Genomic DNA, 17,724 nt, shown 5'->3' on the forward strand with positions numbered 1-17,724 from the left:
GCAGACCCAACATGCTTTGGTTTCCCCTGTGTAAAGAGGGATTCTCTCTCATCTCAGTCCCTTTTCTACTCCTGTGAAGAGGGATGATCGTGGAAAGCCAAGGGGCAGGTCCACCCTGCCCTAGAGGGCCCTTATGAGTCAGGCAACTCCATGCCAGTGAGTTTGTTTTTTGTTTTTGGTATCCCTTCTGCCCTGCTCCACCCCCTTCCCCTGCAACCCAGAAAAAACAAAACAAAAAAATCCCTACTACAGTTGAGTAGGTTCCGACTCATAGTGATCCCGTTACTTAGTTTCTGAGGCTGTAAAGCTTTATAGACACAGACAGCTACTACTTGCACCCACAGAGTGACCTCTAATCCCATTGGGTTCAAACCTCCAATCCTTCAGCCCCTTGGTTACCCCAGGGCTCCTTTTACAGAAGCTGTAGCCTAGGTATTTGTATGCTGTGTTTTTAATATTGTCCTAAGTATGGTCTACTCAGCATTGGGCCATGGCTGCATCGCCACTGGGAAATTTCTATTTTGGGTTACTTTTATTTATTATAATTTTCAAAATCCAGAATCTATTTTGGTTGTTTGGGTCAAACTACATAATTTCTTGTGACATTTTATTTAAAGGAGATTTTTCATTTGATTTCTACCAAATATTTGATCCTTGCACATGTATAACTCAGTCTTCACAGCAACCCTTGAAAGAAGTGGTGTTGTTCCTAACTTTACAGATGGAAACACAAATGCTCAGAGAAGTTGAGTAACTTCTTCAAGTTGACCCATCCAGCACATGAGAGGCTTGGAGATTTACATCTTACTCTAAACCAGTGGTTCTCAACCTTCCTCATGCCGCGACCCTTTAATACAGTTCCTTATGTTGTGGTGACCCCCTCCCCAACCATAACATTATTTTCATTACTACTTCATAACTATAATTTTGCTACTGTTATGAATTGGGTGACACCTGTGAAAAGGTCATTCGACTCCCAAAGGGGTCGTGACCCACAGGTTGAGAATCGCTGCTCTAAACCTTTCCATGACACCACACTTCATTCTAGCAGTAGTTTCTGTAGAGTGGTAACACTATTCCAGTTTGGGCATCATAGGAGACAGTGAAAGATGTGCTTTGGAAGAAATGGAAATGCTAATAAGTCAGGCATGGTGATTGTAAACCTTTTCCTGAGGACAGACTCATTTGATTTTGATAAGTTCTGAGGTAGTACTTTAACATCTATGTGCATATATTTATAGGTTTAGTATTAAGGTAGCAGATGGATATTGGGCCTCCACTCAAGTACTCCCTCAATGCAAGAATATTTTCTTCTATTAAATTGGCATTCTATGATGCTCACCTTCCCAACACAACTGCTGAAGACAAAGCTGGTGAGTAAGTAAATGTGGTGAAAAAAGCTGATGGTGCCCGGCTTTCAAAAGATATAGCATCTGGGGTCTTAAAGGCTTTAAGGTAAACAAGCGGCCATCTAGTAGAGAAGCAACAAAGTCCACATGGAAGAAGTACACCAGCCTATGTGATCACGAGGTGCCGAAGGGATCAGTTATCAGGCATCAAAGAACAAAAAATCATATCATTGTGTGCTCACCTCCACGATATGATCCCTGAAGACAAATGAGTGCATAAGCAAATGTGGCAAAGAAAGCTGATGATGCCCAGCTATCAAAAGATATAGCGTCTGGGGTCTTAAAGGCTTGAAGGTAAACAAGTGGCCATCTCGCTCAGAAGCAACAAAGCCCACATGGAAGAAGCACACCAGCCTGTGCGATCACGAGGTGTCGAAGGGATCAGGTATCAGGCATCATCAGAACAAAAAATCTTACCATAGTGAATGATAGAGGGAGTGCGGAGTGGAGACCCAAAGCCCATTTGTAGGCCACTGGAGATCTCCTTGCAGAGGGGTCTCGGGGAGGAGATGAGCCAGTCAGGGTGCAATGTAGCAATGATGAAAAATACAGCTTTCCTCTAGTTTCTAAATTGCCCCCCCCCCCCCCTATCAGGGGTTTTGCCCTGGTCCGGATAGGAACTGGAAACACAGGGAATCCAGGGCGGATGATCCTTTCAGGACCAGTGGCGTGAGTGGCAATACTGGGGGGGTAGAGGGAGGGTGGGTTTGAAAGGCGGAACTGATTACAAGGATCTACATGTGACCTCTTCCCTGGGGGGCAGACAAAAAAATGGGTGAAGGGAGATGTCGGACAGGGCAAGATATGACAAAATAATAATTTATAAATTATCAAGGGCTCATGAGGGAGGGGGGAGCGGGGAGGGAGGGGAAAAATGAGAACCTGATGCCGGGGGCTTAAGTGGAGAGCAAATGTTTTGAGAATGATGAGGGCAATGAATGTACAAATGTGCTTTACACAATTGATGTATGTATGGATTGTGAGAAGAGTTGTCTGAGCCCCTAATAAAATGATTTAAAAAAATAAATCCAGAAAAAGAAAATTTAAAAACATTAAACAACAACAACAAAAAAAACACGCTTGGGTAAACAGGGCAAGATCCTTTCCTGCAGCAGCATCTCTTGAAAATTTGTATGGTTTGATAAATGTGCAAATAGGTACATCATATTTGGTCAAGAATCTTTTAGTTTGTGTGATAGTGGATATCCTACTTGGCTCACGTAAACAGTTGGATTCTCTTGTTTTCCAGAAGCTGTGCACGTATGTATGTGTTTGGAGTTCTTTAGCTTTCATGCACAATTATAATGTAAAACAATGTGCACCCTTGTGTAAAAAGCATTTCTACTTGTTTTCTTTAGAAGTGAGGGTATACGCAGTGTTACATGGCGATTAGACTTGAAGAGGACATATACAGTTACTTAGTCTTTACCCAAATAATGGTCAGGTTATACACTGTTGCACATCTTGATTCCCCCTGCGTGCTGTTTTCAGAGGCATGCTATATTAGTATTTTCATAGGTCTTTGATTTTGATTTAATTTTTTTCTGTCCCAGCACATTCAACGTTAAGTCTTGGTCTTGGTGCCTGTGGACATGGTGGTCTGGTTCCCAGCTGCAGCCCTTCACCAGTCCACCCTGGAGGTTCTAAAGCAGCCTCTCTCCCAGCTGGATTCCTTGCCTGTGCTGCAAACTGCTTTCTCCTGTGTAGGAAGAAATCACGTTTTCTGCTCCAGAAACAACTCTCACCAGGGTGACTGGTCCCAGCCCAAGAGATGCATAATTCTCTGCACCCTGGGTTGGAGAAACCACTCCAAGAGGCAGGGATGGGGCACTCTAGCCACATGCATTCCATCGCACCATCTGCGTAATCAGCCACTCTTACTCACCCTGTTTGAATCCCCTGCCTGAGTGCACTCAGTGGGGTGTACATGAGAACCACAGGCACAGAGGGGTCATGTGTCTCCTGCTCCATTGAGATGGTTCTGACTGTTCACCTGGGGGCCCTTGGGGCTGGAGCAGTGTGTATCCAGACCCACACTCACTGACCTGCCACCCAGCGTCACATGGAACCTGGCTGTGCATAGGCAGTGACCCCTGCCTACTGTGGGACCCGCTTGTGTTCAGGCTGTGGCAGCCCCCTGCATAGCCCTCTACCCAAAAGTCCACCCATCTCTGGTGCAACATAGGTACCTGGGAAGAATGGCTACAAGAAGATCCACTGCTCTCAGGCTTGCCTATGAACTGTCCCAGAGCAAATGCACAGAGCCAAATGGTTATTTTTGATATTGGGCACCACCTAAGTTCATCCATGGCCTCTCAACCATGGCTCTTACCTTTATAATGCAAATATGATCCAAAAGAACATGTTTAGATTCTAGAATGAGGGTGGATGGGCGCCAAATTTACTTCTGGAAATGCTCTGAGATATGCACAGGGTATCATTAGACATGTTATGCTAGAACTTGTTTTACATAATTCTGTCCTTTCTTTGCTTATATGTATGTTCATGTTATTTGTTAAAACACACACACACAAACAACAACAACTAAAAACCAGTGCTGTGAAAAAATTTTGTTGAGTGTTTTGGAATTTGGATGCTTAACAAAAGCTTGCAGAACTCTGTGAAACTTCCTTTATTGCATTTTATTTGTTTTGACTCTTCTTGCTTTCTTTTTCCTTTCTGTTCCATTTGGGAGCTTCAGGAATTAATGATGCTGTGATGGAGCTATTCTACATTCCCGATTTTTCAGCAATCAATGACTTTGTGATTAAGATACTCTGCATTCCCTGACATAACTATCTATATATTTATCAAACTAAGGTAGTATGCAAAAGTGTGGGTGAATGATATAAAAATAAGTTTTCAAATAAGTCATTAGAAGAGGTCAATCGCTGTGTCCTGAAATAGTCCCACTTGGCTTTCTAATGACCAGAAAGGCAGGTGAAGGAGGCCGGGGCAGACAGAGAGCTTGAGGGCTAAGAGGTAGCAGTGAGTGAGAGCTGAGTTCATCTAGCCGATGTCAGGAATTTAAAGGCAGGCTAGTCAAAGATAAATTTATGGAAAATTGGTTAGATCTTGGTCATGCAGGACTTTGGGCTTTATTCTGCCATCCGGGGAGAGCTACTGTTTCTTGACCAGGAAAGTAGCCTGAGATAATGGCAGTCATATTGTGGCAGTAAGGCTAGTTCAGAGATGGAGAGACTGAAATCAGGTAAACCAGTGTAGAGCTGTTGAGGTAATGAAGACCGTGTACTAAGATGATCATGATTGTGGTGAGAAGTGTAGGAGCATGAGAAACATTGTGAAGGAAGGGTTGATAGGGCGTAATGACCAGAAGACAGTGAACACCAAGATTACAAAAAGAGGAGATGGTAGTATAATGTTCATATTTTGAGCATGAATGATTGAGAGATGAATGCGCTTGTGGATGGGAATAAGAAAAGGTTTTGAGGAAAATATCACTGAATCCAATATTAAATTTGCTAAATATTAGAATATATCTTGGTAGAAATGTTCAGTGGTCATTTGAGGATTTTTGTCTCAGGGAGATAAGAGGAATTCATAGATATACTAACTAATCATGTGATTTTGATATTAAGTAATGATACATTTGAGGTATAGAGAATCATACATGTTTTCAGTATTAGTAGTGAGTGATATTTTCTGTGATTATCTATTCATTTCACTTTTTCAAAAGAACTATTTTCTCCCTTGCCCTCCCCTGCCCTCCCCTCCCCCCTGCTCTCCATTATTACTGATGTCTACAATGTATCATGCACTGAATTAGGAATGGAAATCCAAAATGAACAAGACAGACATGGTCCCTGTCCTCATGGAATATATAGGATAATAAATTTTTTATCCAACAAAATATTTTAATGTTTCTATTTTCCTTCCATCTGTTATAAGCTTATGATCTTTCCTAAGCAAGTTTTATTGCCCAAGGTCTCTAAAACATTTTCTGGAAAAATAAAATTTTTACACTAATTATTGATACTGCTTATTGTCACTACATAGTAGCCTTGTGACATAGCGATTGCTTTTTTGGCTGCTAATTGAAAGGTCAGTGGTTTGAAACCATTAGCTACTGCTTGGGAGAAACATGAGGCTTTCTACTCCTGTAATGAGTTACAGTTTCTGAAACTCACTAGGGCATTTCCACCTTGACCTATAGGGTTGTTGTGAATCAGAATTGACTTGGTGGCAATGAATTTGGTTTGGTTTTGGTGTTGTTATTATTATATTGTAAGAAGTTATCTTTAAAAGTATACTTTTTTGAAGCAGATTAAATAACTTATTATTAAGTCCAGAAAAATCAGTTTGCAACCCTTGAGGGTTTCTATTGTGTTAGAGCCTCTTAGAAAGTTTATTTATTTTTTTAATTTTAATTATTTTATTGGGGGATCCTATAATTCTTTTTTTTTTTTTTTTTAACATTTTATTAGGGGCTCATACAACTGTTATCCCAATCCATACACACATCAATTGTGTAAAGCGCATTTGTACATCATTTCTCAAAACATTTTCTCTCCACTTAAATCCCCGACATTAGGTCTTCATTTTTCCCCTCCCTCCCCGCTCCCCCCTCCCTCATGAGCCCTCGATAGTTTATAAATGGGTATTTTGTCATATCTTGCCCTGTCCGACGTCTCCCTTCATCCACTTTTCGGTTGTCTGTCCCCCAGGGAGGAGGTCACACACAGTTCCATGTAATCAGTTCCCTCTTTCCTACCCATTCTCCCTTTACCCTCCCTGTTTTGCCACTCACACCACTGGTCCTATAGGGCTCATCCGTCCTGGATTCCCTGTATTTTCAGTTCCTATCTGTACCAGTGTACCTCCTCTGGTCTAGCCAGACTTGCAAGATCGAATTCGAGTCATGGTAGTGGGAGCGGGGAGGAAACATTTAGGAACTAGAGGAAAATTGTATTTCTCATCGTTGTTACATCGTACCCTGACTGGCTCGTCTCCTCCCCGAGACCCCTCTGCAAGGGGATCTCCAGTGGCCTACTAATGGGCTTTGGATCTCCACTCTGCACTCCCCCCATCATTCACTATGGTAAGATTTTTTGTTCTGATGATGCCTTACACCTGATCCCTTCGACACCTCGTGGTTGCATAGGCTGGTGTGCTTCTTCCATGTGGGCTTTGTTGCTTCTGAGCTTGATGGCTGCTTGATTACCTTCAAGCCTTTAAGACCCCAGACGCTATACTTTTTGATAGCCGAGCACCATCAGCTCTTAGAAAGTTTATTATACACTTTAAATTTGGTAAGATCAAGGAAAGTTATATTTTTCCTAAAGCAGCTTTATTTTTAATATCCAAAATGCCTCTTAATTGTGTGAAATTTATTTCAAATCACAATAAAAATTTCAACTAATGACTGTTGTTATTAGCTGCCATCAAGTTGGCCCAACTACTTGTGACTCTGTGTGTAACCGAGTGAAGTACTGCCTGGTCTTGTATCATCACCATTATTGGCTGTGAATCACACCATTGTGATCTATGTGGTTTTCTTTGGCTGCTATAGCCAGCCCTTTAGTTTTGGTCCTTGCTAGTCTGTGAGTGCCACTGAAACATCACAGCAGCATTCAAGCCTCCAGTGACAGACAGGTCACTGAAGTAAGTACACATGAAGTAAGTAGATTGGCTGGGGATCAAACTTGGATTTCCTGCATGGAATGCAAGGGTTCTAGCACTGAATCACCCAGTGCTAGATTAGGAGTCCCCTTCTCCTGAATCTGCCATCTCTATTCTGCTTTCTATTTAACTACAAAACCCACCCAATGTCTTCACTACACTCTATCCTCTACTGTTCCCTAATAAGATAGAGCAATTGAAAGAATAGGAATTTCATGTTGGATTGCCAGGGCCTAGATTTATAGTGAATCAAGCTATCATTGTAAATATTATATGTTAGGTTATAAATGTCTGAATTTGTATATTAAGATTCAAGCACAAGGAATCCACTGCTGCTGAAGGCCCCTAATTCATTCTTTCACTGTGGTGCAATACCTTGTCCTCCCTCCCCCTTATTAGTTCACTTTTGTTCAGATGATTGAAAAAGACCAACAAAAAAAAAGAAAAAGACAAACAAAACAACTTAGTATTTAGAAACAAGCAAAAATGGAAGCTAAGCATAACTAAAGATGGTACACTTTTCTGAGAAAGGGGGCAATATTGGTGGGAGTAGGAATCCTCTCTCTAAGTTGGGATATTTTTAAGAACGGGAAGGTTGGTTTTTCTGTTTGTTTTTAGCATATTGATAAGAATGATGGAGTTCTGGATGTTTCAAATAATGAATTAAATAGGTATGAATTTACTTTTCTAAGAAAGCTTTTAAAACAGTTTAGTTAGAGGAGCATCTGTATTGATGTTATTTGTGTTATTTTTATCTGGGGTATTTTCGGGTATAGAACCACGCCAAATTCTCAGTGCTTTAATAGTAACCCAGCTTTGGGCTGCTGAGATCACTTTGATAGCTGGGCAATCTGGCCATTAAATTTGGACAAGAATCCAGATGCCTAGTATCTCAATAATAGTTATGGACATGCAGCATATCCTGTGTTATTTTTTCCAAAGATGAATACAGATACTAAATCAATTTTGTGAGGTGAATTTTCAACTTCAAAAATACCACACCACTATAGAAGACAAAAATAAAGCATAGCATTTTGTTCTTTGAAGGAAAAATTAAGACAGAAGCTTTTGAGGTTGGATCCTATCTGTCCTTTACAACTTTAAGAAAGGTTTCTAGACTAGAAAGAAATCCCAGAAAGTGTGGTTTCTGTAATGGACGTGCTGCTGACATACACTTAAGTTTATTGGCCCAAATTGCACAGATATAAAATGTAGGCCGTGTACTATGTCTGGAAAGTTGCAGTGCCTTTACTGGTATTTGTATTAACTTTTTATAAATTGGTCATTCTTGTTGTTTTTCATTTTTATTTAATGTAAGACTAATAAATCTTACTGTTAAATAACAAAAAGATTGCATCATAGCATTCCATTTTAAAATACGCTTCTTTGTGGGGCAAGCTAGATAAATGTGTTTACTCTGTCGAGAGATTTAGATTTGATTTTTTGTTTTCTTCATGGTAATTATGTTTGCACTTTGCTGATCACTAGTTGTGCATTATTACAATGGAAGGTGACAATTTGATTGTCTTCAATTGAAGAAACAAGTAATTTTATATTCACTAAGCTGTCAGGTAACACTAACTCACAGTACTAAGAGCTCCTGGCAATGCGGCTTGGCACCTATATTTAACTGCTTTGATGCTTGTGTAACCTCTGCTGAATCAGAAATACTCTGCCTGCTGGAAATGGTTTTCAGGGTTGTACAATGAGGTTTTCATTAAGCAGACAAACTGAAAATGAACTGCAAAGCCATAGTCGTTTCGTCACTTCTCCTCCTGCTTCTCCCTGCTCTCTCTTTCCCTCTGCCCCTTCCCCTTGGATATGAACCTAAATTTTACTTTATTTCGTTCTATGAAAGAGGACTTGCTGGATTTCTTTATTTACCTAAAGAAAGACCTACATTTTTTCCCCTTCTTTTCATTGTTACCATGTGGGAGATTCAATATTTTGAAACTATATATTATGAATTTTCACTTTTTTCTACTTTTTTTTCCTTCTGGCAATATTAGACCATGAATGGACATAGAGGTTAAGAATGGAAAATACAGGAACAGCTTTCTACGCTTTCTCTCTGAAAAGCCATTGTTCATATTTATGATTTTTATTAACAATTAGATAAGAAACCCTGCAATTAGGCTTTCCTATTAGCAAATCAGTTTCAGGCTGACAAAACATGTCCTTGACTCATTTAAAAAATGATGGTTCACATTTCATGTGTAGGGGAGATTCAAAGCGAACATATAGAAATTGATTTTCCTGTCCTTTTAGACAGCTTTCATTCAAGCCATAGAGGCTTTCAGTTGAACTTTAAAATCCTCCAAGTTCGCATGTATTTATAGGCATCCTTTCTTGGTTTTGTTCTTATAGTTAAGGGACGGATTTCATGAATATACTCTGGTCCCAACTTTTCAAAGCAAAAATCCCAACAAGCTTCTGGTCAGTAAACTGTGAGGAAAGTCAATATTATTTCTATCAAGAAAAAAAAATTCATATATATATATAAATGAAGGTTACATGAAGTCAAGTTGTTTTGAGCTCAGGAAGAAACTGGGTACCCAGGCACACACATGTAGTAATTATAGGTGTTCCTTAGGCAGTCAGGCAGGCAGGCCAGTTGTTAGTCTGGTTGTCTGCGTCTTCCAGCAGATACTAACCAATTAGACAGAGGTGGTTACGTGATGTAACTTTATCAGGAGAAACAATTCATGAGTCAAAGCATTCCACGACATATGAGCTCTAGTCCAAAGAACAGTCTTAAGCTATATAAAGTGACAGCAATATTGTCAGCTAAATATAAACTCTAGCAATACAAACTTTGATGACTTGAGAAGAATTTGTTCCAGGTAGTCCCTGCTTTATAAGAAGCTCTGAGGCCTTTGGAGGCAATTTTTGTGCTTTAGGAAAATCTTGGTGTGAAAAATTAGGCCTTAGATAAGTCAAAATACATTCATTGAAGCCCTGTCTTCAAGACATTCATATGTATTTCAGTCGACTCATCTCTATTGATTTGACAGCTAACTTAAACCAGTGCCATCTTTTTAACAGTTTTTTCCCCTCTATAAATGACTACCTGTGTTCTGAAGGAGCCGATACAAATTTTAGATGTTTGTAACGTCCCAAGTTAGCTCAGAAAACAGTTACCTTCTTCTTTTCCACTGAAATTTCCCAATTGCTTGTTATGATTAGACATGTGAGAGAAAAGTCTGGCAGACGCCCAGGGAAGTTGGGGTTGGAGGTGGGGAGGAGAGGTGGGAGTGCTAGACAGAACAATTCAAGCAATCCGTAAGAACCCCTACCCTAGGCTTTACTTGAATGGTGCAGGGATGTTTTTAAAAGGCCTGTGTTCATTTTAATGCCAGGAATCAGGGCTCCCCTGTCCTCTGTCCCTTCCCCACTCTAGGATCTTTAAACATGGAAATTAGAGGCTCAGGAAGAGGATTTTTAAATCATTCTTTGCCTTAGGCTGGGTGGACTGGCATGCTTTGTTAGGGGTTCCTGGGTATTGTGCATTTTGGCAGCTGAACATACCTGTTACTCATGCTTCTTAAAATGAGAGGCACTGTGTTATATTTTTGGAAAATTAGTTGTTTATTTCTCAGTATCAGATCATTGCAGCATTAAATTAACAGTGAATTATCTGACTGAAATAAGTGTACCTCGGTAGCCTGAGGCTGAGCTGCAAAAATAAATGTGAATGTTGGCCTAGACTTTATTTTTAATTTAAGTAAACCAACTATTTAAGTGTTGCTTTATGTTAAAAAACAACAACAAAAACAAACAGGGCTTCTTTTGAATGCATGTAACACACCTAAAAAGTGAGCTCCATTTGATAATAAATTTTAAAGTAAGGAAAGTGTTTTAAAAAGTCAGCTTGGAAATATTCTTACAGTAAATCCAGTGGCTCTTTTGTACATGTTTGTAAGTCCCATGTGATAGATTTGGGAGCAACAGTACAAAGCAACGGCAACAACACATGTAATGTTGAGTGTCTGTGTCGGACAAGAAAGCTGCTTACAAGGAATTTGACCTTTTAAACATACAGACATATGTAAGGTACTTAAAAAAAAATAAAATCAGAAAAGTTTAAAGTTCTAGAAAATATAATTTTCTAGCGGCATTAATTAGCTATCCAGTACCTTAATTGTTTTCTACTGTCTTAGACTGATAATTTTGATTTCTTGGGAAAAGACAGGCAGAAAGTAAATATATTGTCTGAATAGGCTTGTGGTGGCCTACACATTCCGACTTTGTACTGAGTTTCAGAGTAAAGCAATGATCACCTTTCTAGAGGCCCTCTCCATGACTTCCGAGAGAACATTATCAATCACTGTACTAGAGGCTTTATCTCCAACAGGCTCATTCCCAGAAGTCCTAAGCCCTGGAGTTCTTACCAGTGTCCTGGCATCCTGGGAATTCACTTGATCAACTGGGCAGAGGCATTTCAAACTCAGGAACCGCATGCTGGGAATTTGGTTTTATGTGTCCCAAAGTTGTGTGATTCTCTTTAGAGGTTTTACTTGCTAATAGCGATGCCCCAGAAAACCATCTTGTTTAGCCAATGTGATAAGTTGACAATGTAGTTTTCCTCTCTGATTATAATGTACTCTGTGTAGTCAATACACTGCTACCATGTGAGTGTAATTTCCTCCTTTATTTTATCTCCAATGCACTGTATTATAAATAAACAGTTAAAAAAAAACACCAAACAAATCTGTTGCATCTCCTTTTAAGATTGTACCACTGTAGACACTTGTTCTAGTAAAGTAGAATTGGGCGCATTTGATTGCATTTAAATTTTTCATGCTTCAGCAGTTTGGCTGGGAGCACAGTAAAGAAAAATCCCATGAGCGAGGGTAGTTTAGAATAATAGAACTTGATTTTGTGTATTATAGCGGCAACATTTGCGCTGCTTTAGTTAGGGTTGTGTCAGCACTTCCATTATAAACCCCTGTTTTCAGGGGGTATAACTAGGGAGATTTTTTTTAATACAAATTAAAAAAAAAACACAATTCATTTGAATGATTTTTTAAGTTATAATAGTGCAAAAATATAACAAAGTGGAGTCACATTAAAAACTGACCGTTTTCACGTGGATTTTGACTGTGTGTGTGGCTCTTAGCTGTGTATGGCAGTAGCCAAAGGAAGGTGCTGTTCAAACAGACGAGGGTGAACATTCTTGTAGTGGAAAATACTGAAATTCACATTAGAAAGCAGACTTAGCAGTCCACGTGACTCTTTAAAACAATAGAACAAGCATGTATTTGATTTATGAGTTTGTAAAGGAGAGTAGCTATGCTGTGGTGGTTATAGCCTATCCTCGCCAAATGTCACGTGTCTTTGTGGCTTCTAGAATACAGTGTAGTCGGTCTAGAAAAATGTTCCAAAAGGGAAAACTCAAAGAACATGATGAAATATGGATATAATTAGTAAAGGTATTGGGTCTTTAATAAAGTAATTGTGTACAGATAACCAGCAAATCGAATCTAATCATAAGAATCTTGGTTATTTAATGAAGCATGCATTAAAATGATTTGTGCACATTTTCCCTTTAGAAAACCAAAAACCCCACAAAGCAAATGGACAAACACAAACCTGAAATCAAACCTTCATGAATTCATAAAAAAGAAATGCCCTTTTCTTTTGCACTAGTGGAGAAGTACCTTGCACATAGCATAGAAGCCACTCTTTTCTCCCTTAGTCATGATTTTTGAGAAGTATATTAAATATGGGATAGAAAATGTATTCTTAGAACAAAAATGATATTAATTCCTTTGCTAAAGAGAAGGGTTTCCAAGTTGAGTGTACATGCCTCCTTGGTTGTTGACCCTTGATGATGCTATGAACTGCGGGTCAACAGTCAGGTTCAATATTGATATTTTGAGGACAACCTTCCTTTTTATTGGCAACCTTAATACACACTTGTATTTGTAGGTGCAAACCCAAAGACAAATTGTGTGATTCCAAATTTAGCTTTTCCTGAATGGTCACTGGAGGAATCACCAGAAGACTGTTGATGGAGTAGAGGTGAAGCCTTTCCTCACTAATTGTATTCAGTGTGTAATTTCTAAACTTCCCTCTGAATTTTGATTTTCAATTAACACTCCCCATTTGAAGATAATTTTCTATTTAATGTAATTGCAGGAAATAATTTATTGGCTGATTAAGACTGGGGGCCCAGCTTTCCTTAAGAAAACACTCTAACAAACCAGCCTTTAAACTCAACTCATAGCTTTTGGACAGATTTAGTCTATTTTTACAGCTGCACGTTTGTGTTTAATTAGGATGGTGCACTATTGTTCACTGGTGCCGTCTATCATTGCAATTATTCTTAAGAGACTGTTTTCATTTTGGATTTTGTGTCATGATTAATTTATACCAATGGAACAATCACATATATTGCTATTGGAAGGAGCCAATTCACTTTATAATAAGGGGATGTCTGTTGGGGAGCTAAAGTTAATCTTTTGAATTATGACTTTCAATTGTACTTAACTGTTGTTAAAAACAGCAGTAAATTCATGCTTTCATTTTTAATGTAAATGATTGCATTATCGGGACTGTCATTATCTGAACTATGAAAACATTCTGGTTGTTTATAACAAGTTTGTGCTAAATTAGCCAAACAGTTTCTTTTCATTTGTAACTGGCCTGGCCTTAATATGATGGTGCATCTAAGAGTTGGTTGGAAAATGATATTTAAAAGCTAATAGGATTTTCCCCTGAACTTTTTGAAGGCCCCTATAATTATGATACCTATCCAGTGAGCTCTAGAGGATGCTTGTGTACTGAGAAACATCCTGTAGTACCATTTACAACAAGTGCATGGAAGGATTCATATGTGTACATTTATCCATCTGTTGGCATTGATAGAAATTGGTCAAAAATGTATTTACCTAATTCTTTGCTATCATAAGACTAGAAGCACTCAGCAAATGTAAACACTCTCTGCACGCCCTTTCCCCCCTTTTATTTTAGTTTCAAGTCTAATGGATGAAAATTTCATTATTTGTAGAATGAATATTATAAATAGGTATCAGCGTATTAATATGTTTCAAAGCATTTCAAAAGCCTGTAATACTTTTATTTAGAACTGTGCATAATTAGATTAACTGATCTTATATTAATGTTTTTTCACTGTAGGATACTAGATCTGAGCCCCCTCATTAATTGTGAGAAATTTAGCATTAGCTGTTAAATCCTATGTGAAACATGGGCTGCTACATAAAAACTACTGTTTAAATTGGAATTAACTTAATTATTTTTCTTTGCACTTGATATTTCCTTCACTGCAATATTCATGAAAGCATGTGACAGATTTGTAAATTTAACTGTTAATCTCAGATTTCTAGACCCTTTAATCAGTATTTATTTGTCTGTAGAAACAGTACTAGCAAGTTAATGATTTGCTAATTTGAAAAATGCTCATGTGGTTTCCTATGTTAACTGATTTGTGCATTAAAAAAAAATGGTATGAAATCAATTAATGTTAAAGAGCAATTAAGGTGGAGGGCTTATCCCTTTCATTACACAGCAGTTTTAGATGCCACAAACCCCTGACAACTAAAGTTTCTGTAAACAACAACAAAAAATTCAGCTGCCCCTTCTCTTGAGGTGGACACTTGTTTAGAGATTTTATTTCTAGCCAAATCATGAAGACGAACCATCTTTATCGAATGACATTCTTCCTGTAAGTCATGAAATTCCGTTTAATAGGCACAATTTACTAGAGAGTGAAGAGGCTGTCATGCTGAGTGTAGTAATCTTTTCTATGTGGATAAATATAATAGTGCTCGCCAAATATTCTTAGAGGCTTAAAAACATTACGCATTTGAATATTATCTCATTTTCAGTATAAGACGTACAGTCATTACCAATATGCAATTAAATTGGTACAAAATTGCCTATCATTATCACCCACTCAATCAATATGTCATTTGAAGGTTTTCAGCAGTTGCTATGCCTTAAAAGTCTTTATAAAAGGATCAGATTGGCTCTAAGCAGTATTGGACCTAACATGCAGAATGCGAGGTATCAAGTAGGAAATCAGGACCAATTTTGCTTAGTACTGCCACTATAGATTATTTACCCTCCTGCTTAGTTCTGAATCTATTTTTCACATAGAGTTTCTTCATTTTTAGTCAAATTGTGTTCTACCATAAACCTCAGGAACATTTTGGATATTTTTATTTTCAACTTATTTGACAAACCGGCCCATTCACCAGTTTATTCATTTATTTTTAATTGTCAACTGTCTATCTTCCTAATTGCTCTCAAGGAGCTTATAATTTAGTGGAGAGAGAAAAAATACACATGTACACAGACACACTCTCCTATACTCGCAAATACATGACGATGTATTATGAAAACTTACTCTATAATAACTTCATTTGTGGATTGGCCAGAGAGGAAAACATGTAACAATTACTGGGAAGGGGTTTACTGAGTTAAGAGAGAATGTGGGCGCATCTCCGTTCTTTTTCAGTGGTATAGAGTAGTTCATACACATTTCTAAATTTAGAGGATGTTCCTTTTTCCCTGAATGACCACAATGGAAGGAGCAGTTTGTTTTGTTGTTGTTGAGAGTCCATTTTAATCCATCATGTTTTTTTCCTTCTGCAGAAGAATGTCTTCTAAGCAAGCCACCTCTCCATTTGCCTGTGCAGCTGATGGAGAGGAAGCGATGACCCAGGATTTGACCTCAAGGGAAAAGGAAGAGGGCAGTGATCCACATGTGGCCTCCCATCTGCCTCTCCACCCCATAATGCACAACAAACCTCACTCTGAGGAGCTACCAACACTTGTCACTACCATTCAACAAGATGCTGACTGGGACAGCGTTCTGTCGTCTCATCAACGAATGGTGAGCTTTGAAACCTGTCCGCTGCCATTCAGTTGGTGCCCTGCAGGTGTAGGGGGTGTAGAGAGTTGGGTTGCTAACAGCAAAGTCAGCAGTTTGAAACTACCAGCTGCTTGCTCCTCCGGAGAAAGATGAGGCTTAAAGAGTTACAGTCTCAGAACCCCATGGAGGCAGTTCTATCCTGTCTCTAGAGGGTCACTATGAGCTGTGATAGACTATAATAGATGAGATGACAGTGAGTTTGATTTGGTCATTCAGTGGTATCAGGTAGTAGCGTTACAGATAGGTATTTAAGGGAAATCTCAAAATACATAGTATTAGAATTATTTCTTTTTAGGCGCATCTTTTGGGGGAAAAAATAAGGATTGCATGTGATTTAGGGCACATGAGATCAGTTTACCAAAATTCCGAACTGAAGTTAGTAAACTTAGTAAGATTACAAAATAAGTATGATCAAATAAAGTGTGGCTGTGAATTAATACAGAAGAATCATATTGAGCAAATGTGTATGCGAATGAGGTCATGTGGTAAATATATCCTTCGTGAAGACATGTAGGTATTTGTCATTTTAATGGTCAGTTTTGATTTATAATAAAGCTTTTCTCACTTATGCACCTATATATCAATTTCCAAAAGGCACGCAAAGCTCCTGAGTATCGTTCAATCACGCTGCAGGAGTTTACCCGACGAGTAAGAGCCGTGTGAAATGCATGCAGTGGGTTCTCCTGCTTCCCCAGGTTAAATTCTGTCTCTGACCCTCAGAACAGAAACCTGAATAAGTGAAACTAGGACCTAATTTAAAGCAAACTATCCATGTTTTATTTTTAGAATCTAGAACTGATCGAAACCTTAATACATTTCATTAGATTAGAAATTTTAAACCCTGTTTGGCATTTCTTGGCTTTTGGTTAAGTTAATGAGAATATTTTAAGTGGGCAGTGAGGAAAAGTAAATTAAAAAAAACAAGGGAATACTTGAAAATAACTTTAGCATGAATAACGCATATTTAAATTCTCATCCTATACTTCATGTCTTAGGACCAAGTCAGAGACTCGATTCAATGATTTATAGAGACAGACATGTTTCTTTTCAGTTGGTCTTGCAGACACAACCACTTGCTCTGGAGCAGCAACAGAGAGCTGGGGAGCTGCAGGAGAAATAGACTGTATTAGAACTAATTTTAGGTGAGAAAGGAGTCAACATTGTATTATTAGAGAGATTCTTGGGAAGATTTATTTTCCTTGCATGAAGGAAGGCAGGGGTATAGTAAAGCCAGACCAATGTTCTATTTTTCTGATTGAACTTACTAAGCTGTTTATTTTATAACTCCATGACAACATAGGTGACATACATATCCAGCCACTGCCATTTATTTAGGCCAGGTAATGGGACTCTGTTCCATCATTTATTTATTTGTCTTTTTTATATTGCTGAGACTATGTTTCACTTTGATTACAAGTCTTTATTGTACATCTTTTCATTAAGAAGCACTCCATAAGGCACTGGCAGTAGAGTAGTGTAGAAAGCACGCATGTGAGAGAGGGAAGAAGTTAAATAGACACACAACTAAATATATAATTCCAATTGTGATAAGTGCTGTGAAGAAAAAGAATAAGATGCTATCTGAGAACATAATAGGTAAACCTAATGTAGAATGAATGTTAGAGAATGCCCTCTCTGATTATGGATGGGAAGAAGAGCAAAATGGAAGAAGGTATCGCTTTTGTGAAGTATTTAATGTTCAAAAATATAACTATCTTAAACAATGAAAGATGGTATAAGTGCCTCGAGTATAATAAGTTAGGAGCAATGGCAAGA

The 17,724-nt window shown here is 38.5% G+C and overlaps 1 protein-coding gene across 3 annotated transcripts in view; it reads left to right on the top strand.

Annotated features, from left to right (window-relative positions):
- Positions 1-17,724, top strand: part of SOX6 (SRY-box transcription factor 6) — a 655,298-nt gene that overhangs the window by 265,035 nt on the left and 372,539 nt on the right. For all 3 annotated transcript variants that reach the window (XM_045290980.1, XM_045290981.1, XM_045290982.1), the window contains exon 2: positions 15,669-15,909. In XM_045290980.1, the coding sequence (XP_045146915.1) occupies positions 15,673-15,909 (237 nt within the window). In that variant the 5' untranslated portion in view covers positions 15,669-15,672. The remainder of the gene's footprint in view (positions 1-15,668; positions 15,910-17,724) is intronic.

Source organism: Echinops telfairi, unplaced genomic scaffold, assembly GCF_000313985.2.
Source record: "Echinops telfairi isolate 266 unplaced genomic scaffold, ASM31398v2 ScPeMD7_60;HRSCAF=208, whole genome shotgun sequence".
NCBI classification, from domain to species: Eukaryota; Metazoa; Chordata; class Mammalia; order Afrosoricida; family Tenrecidae; genus Echinops; species Echinops telfairi.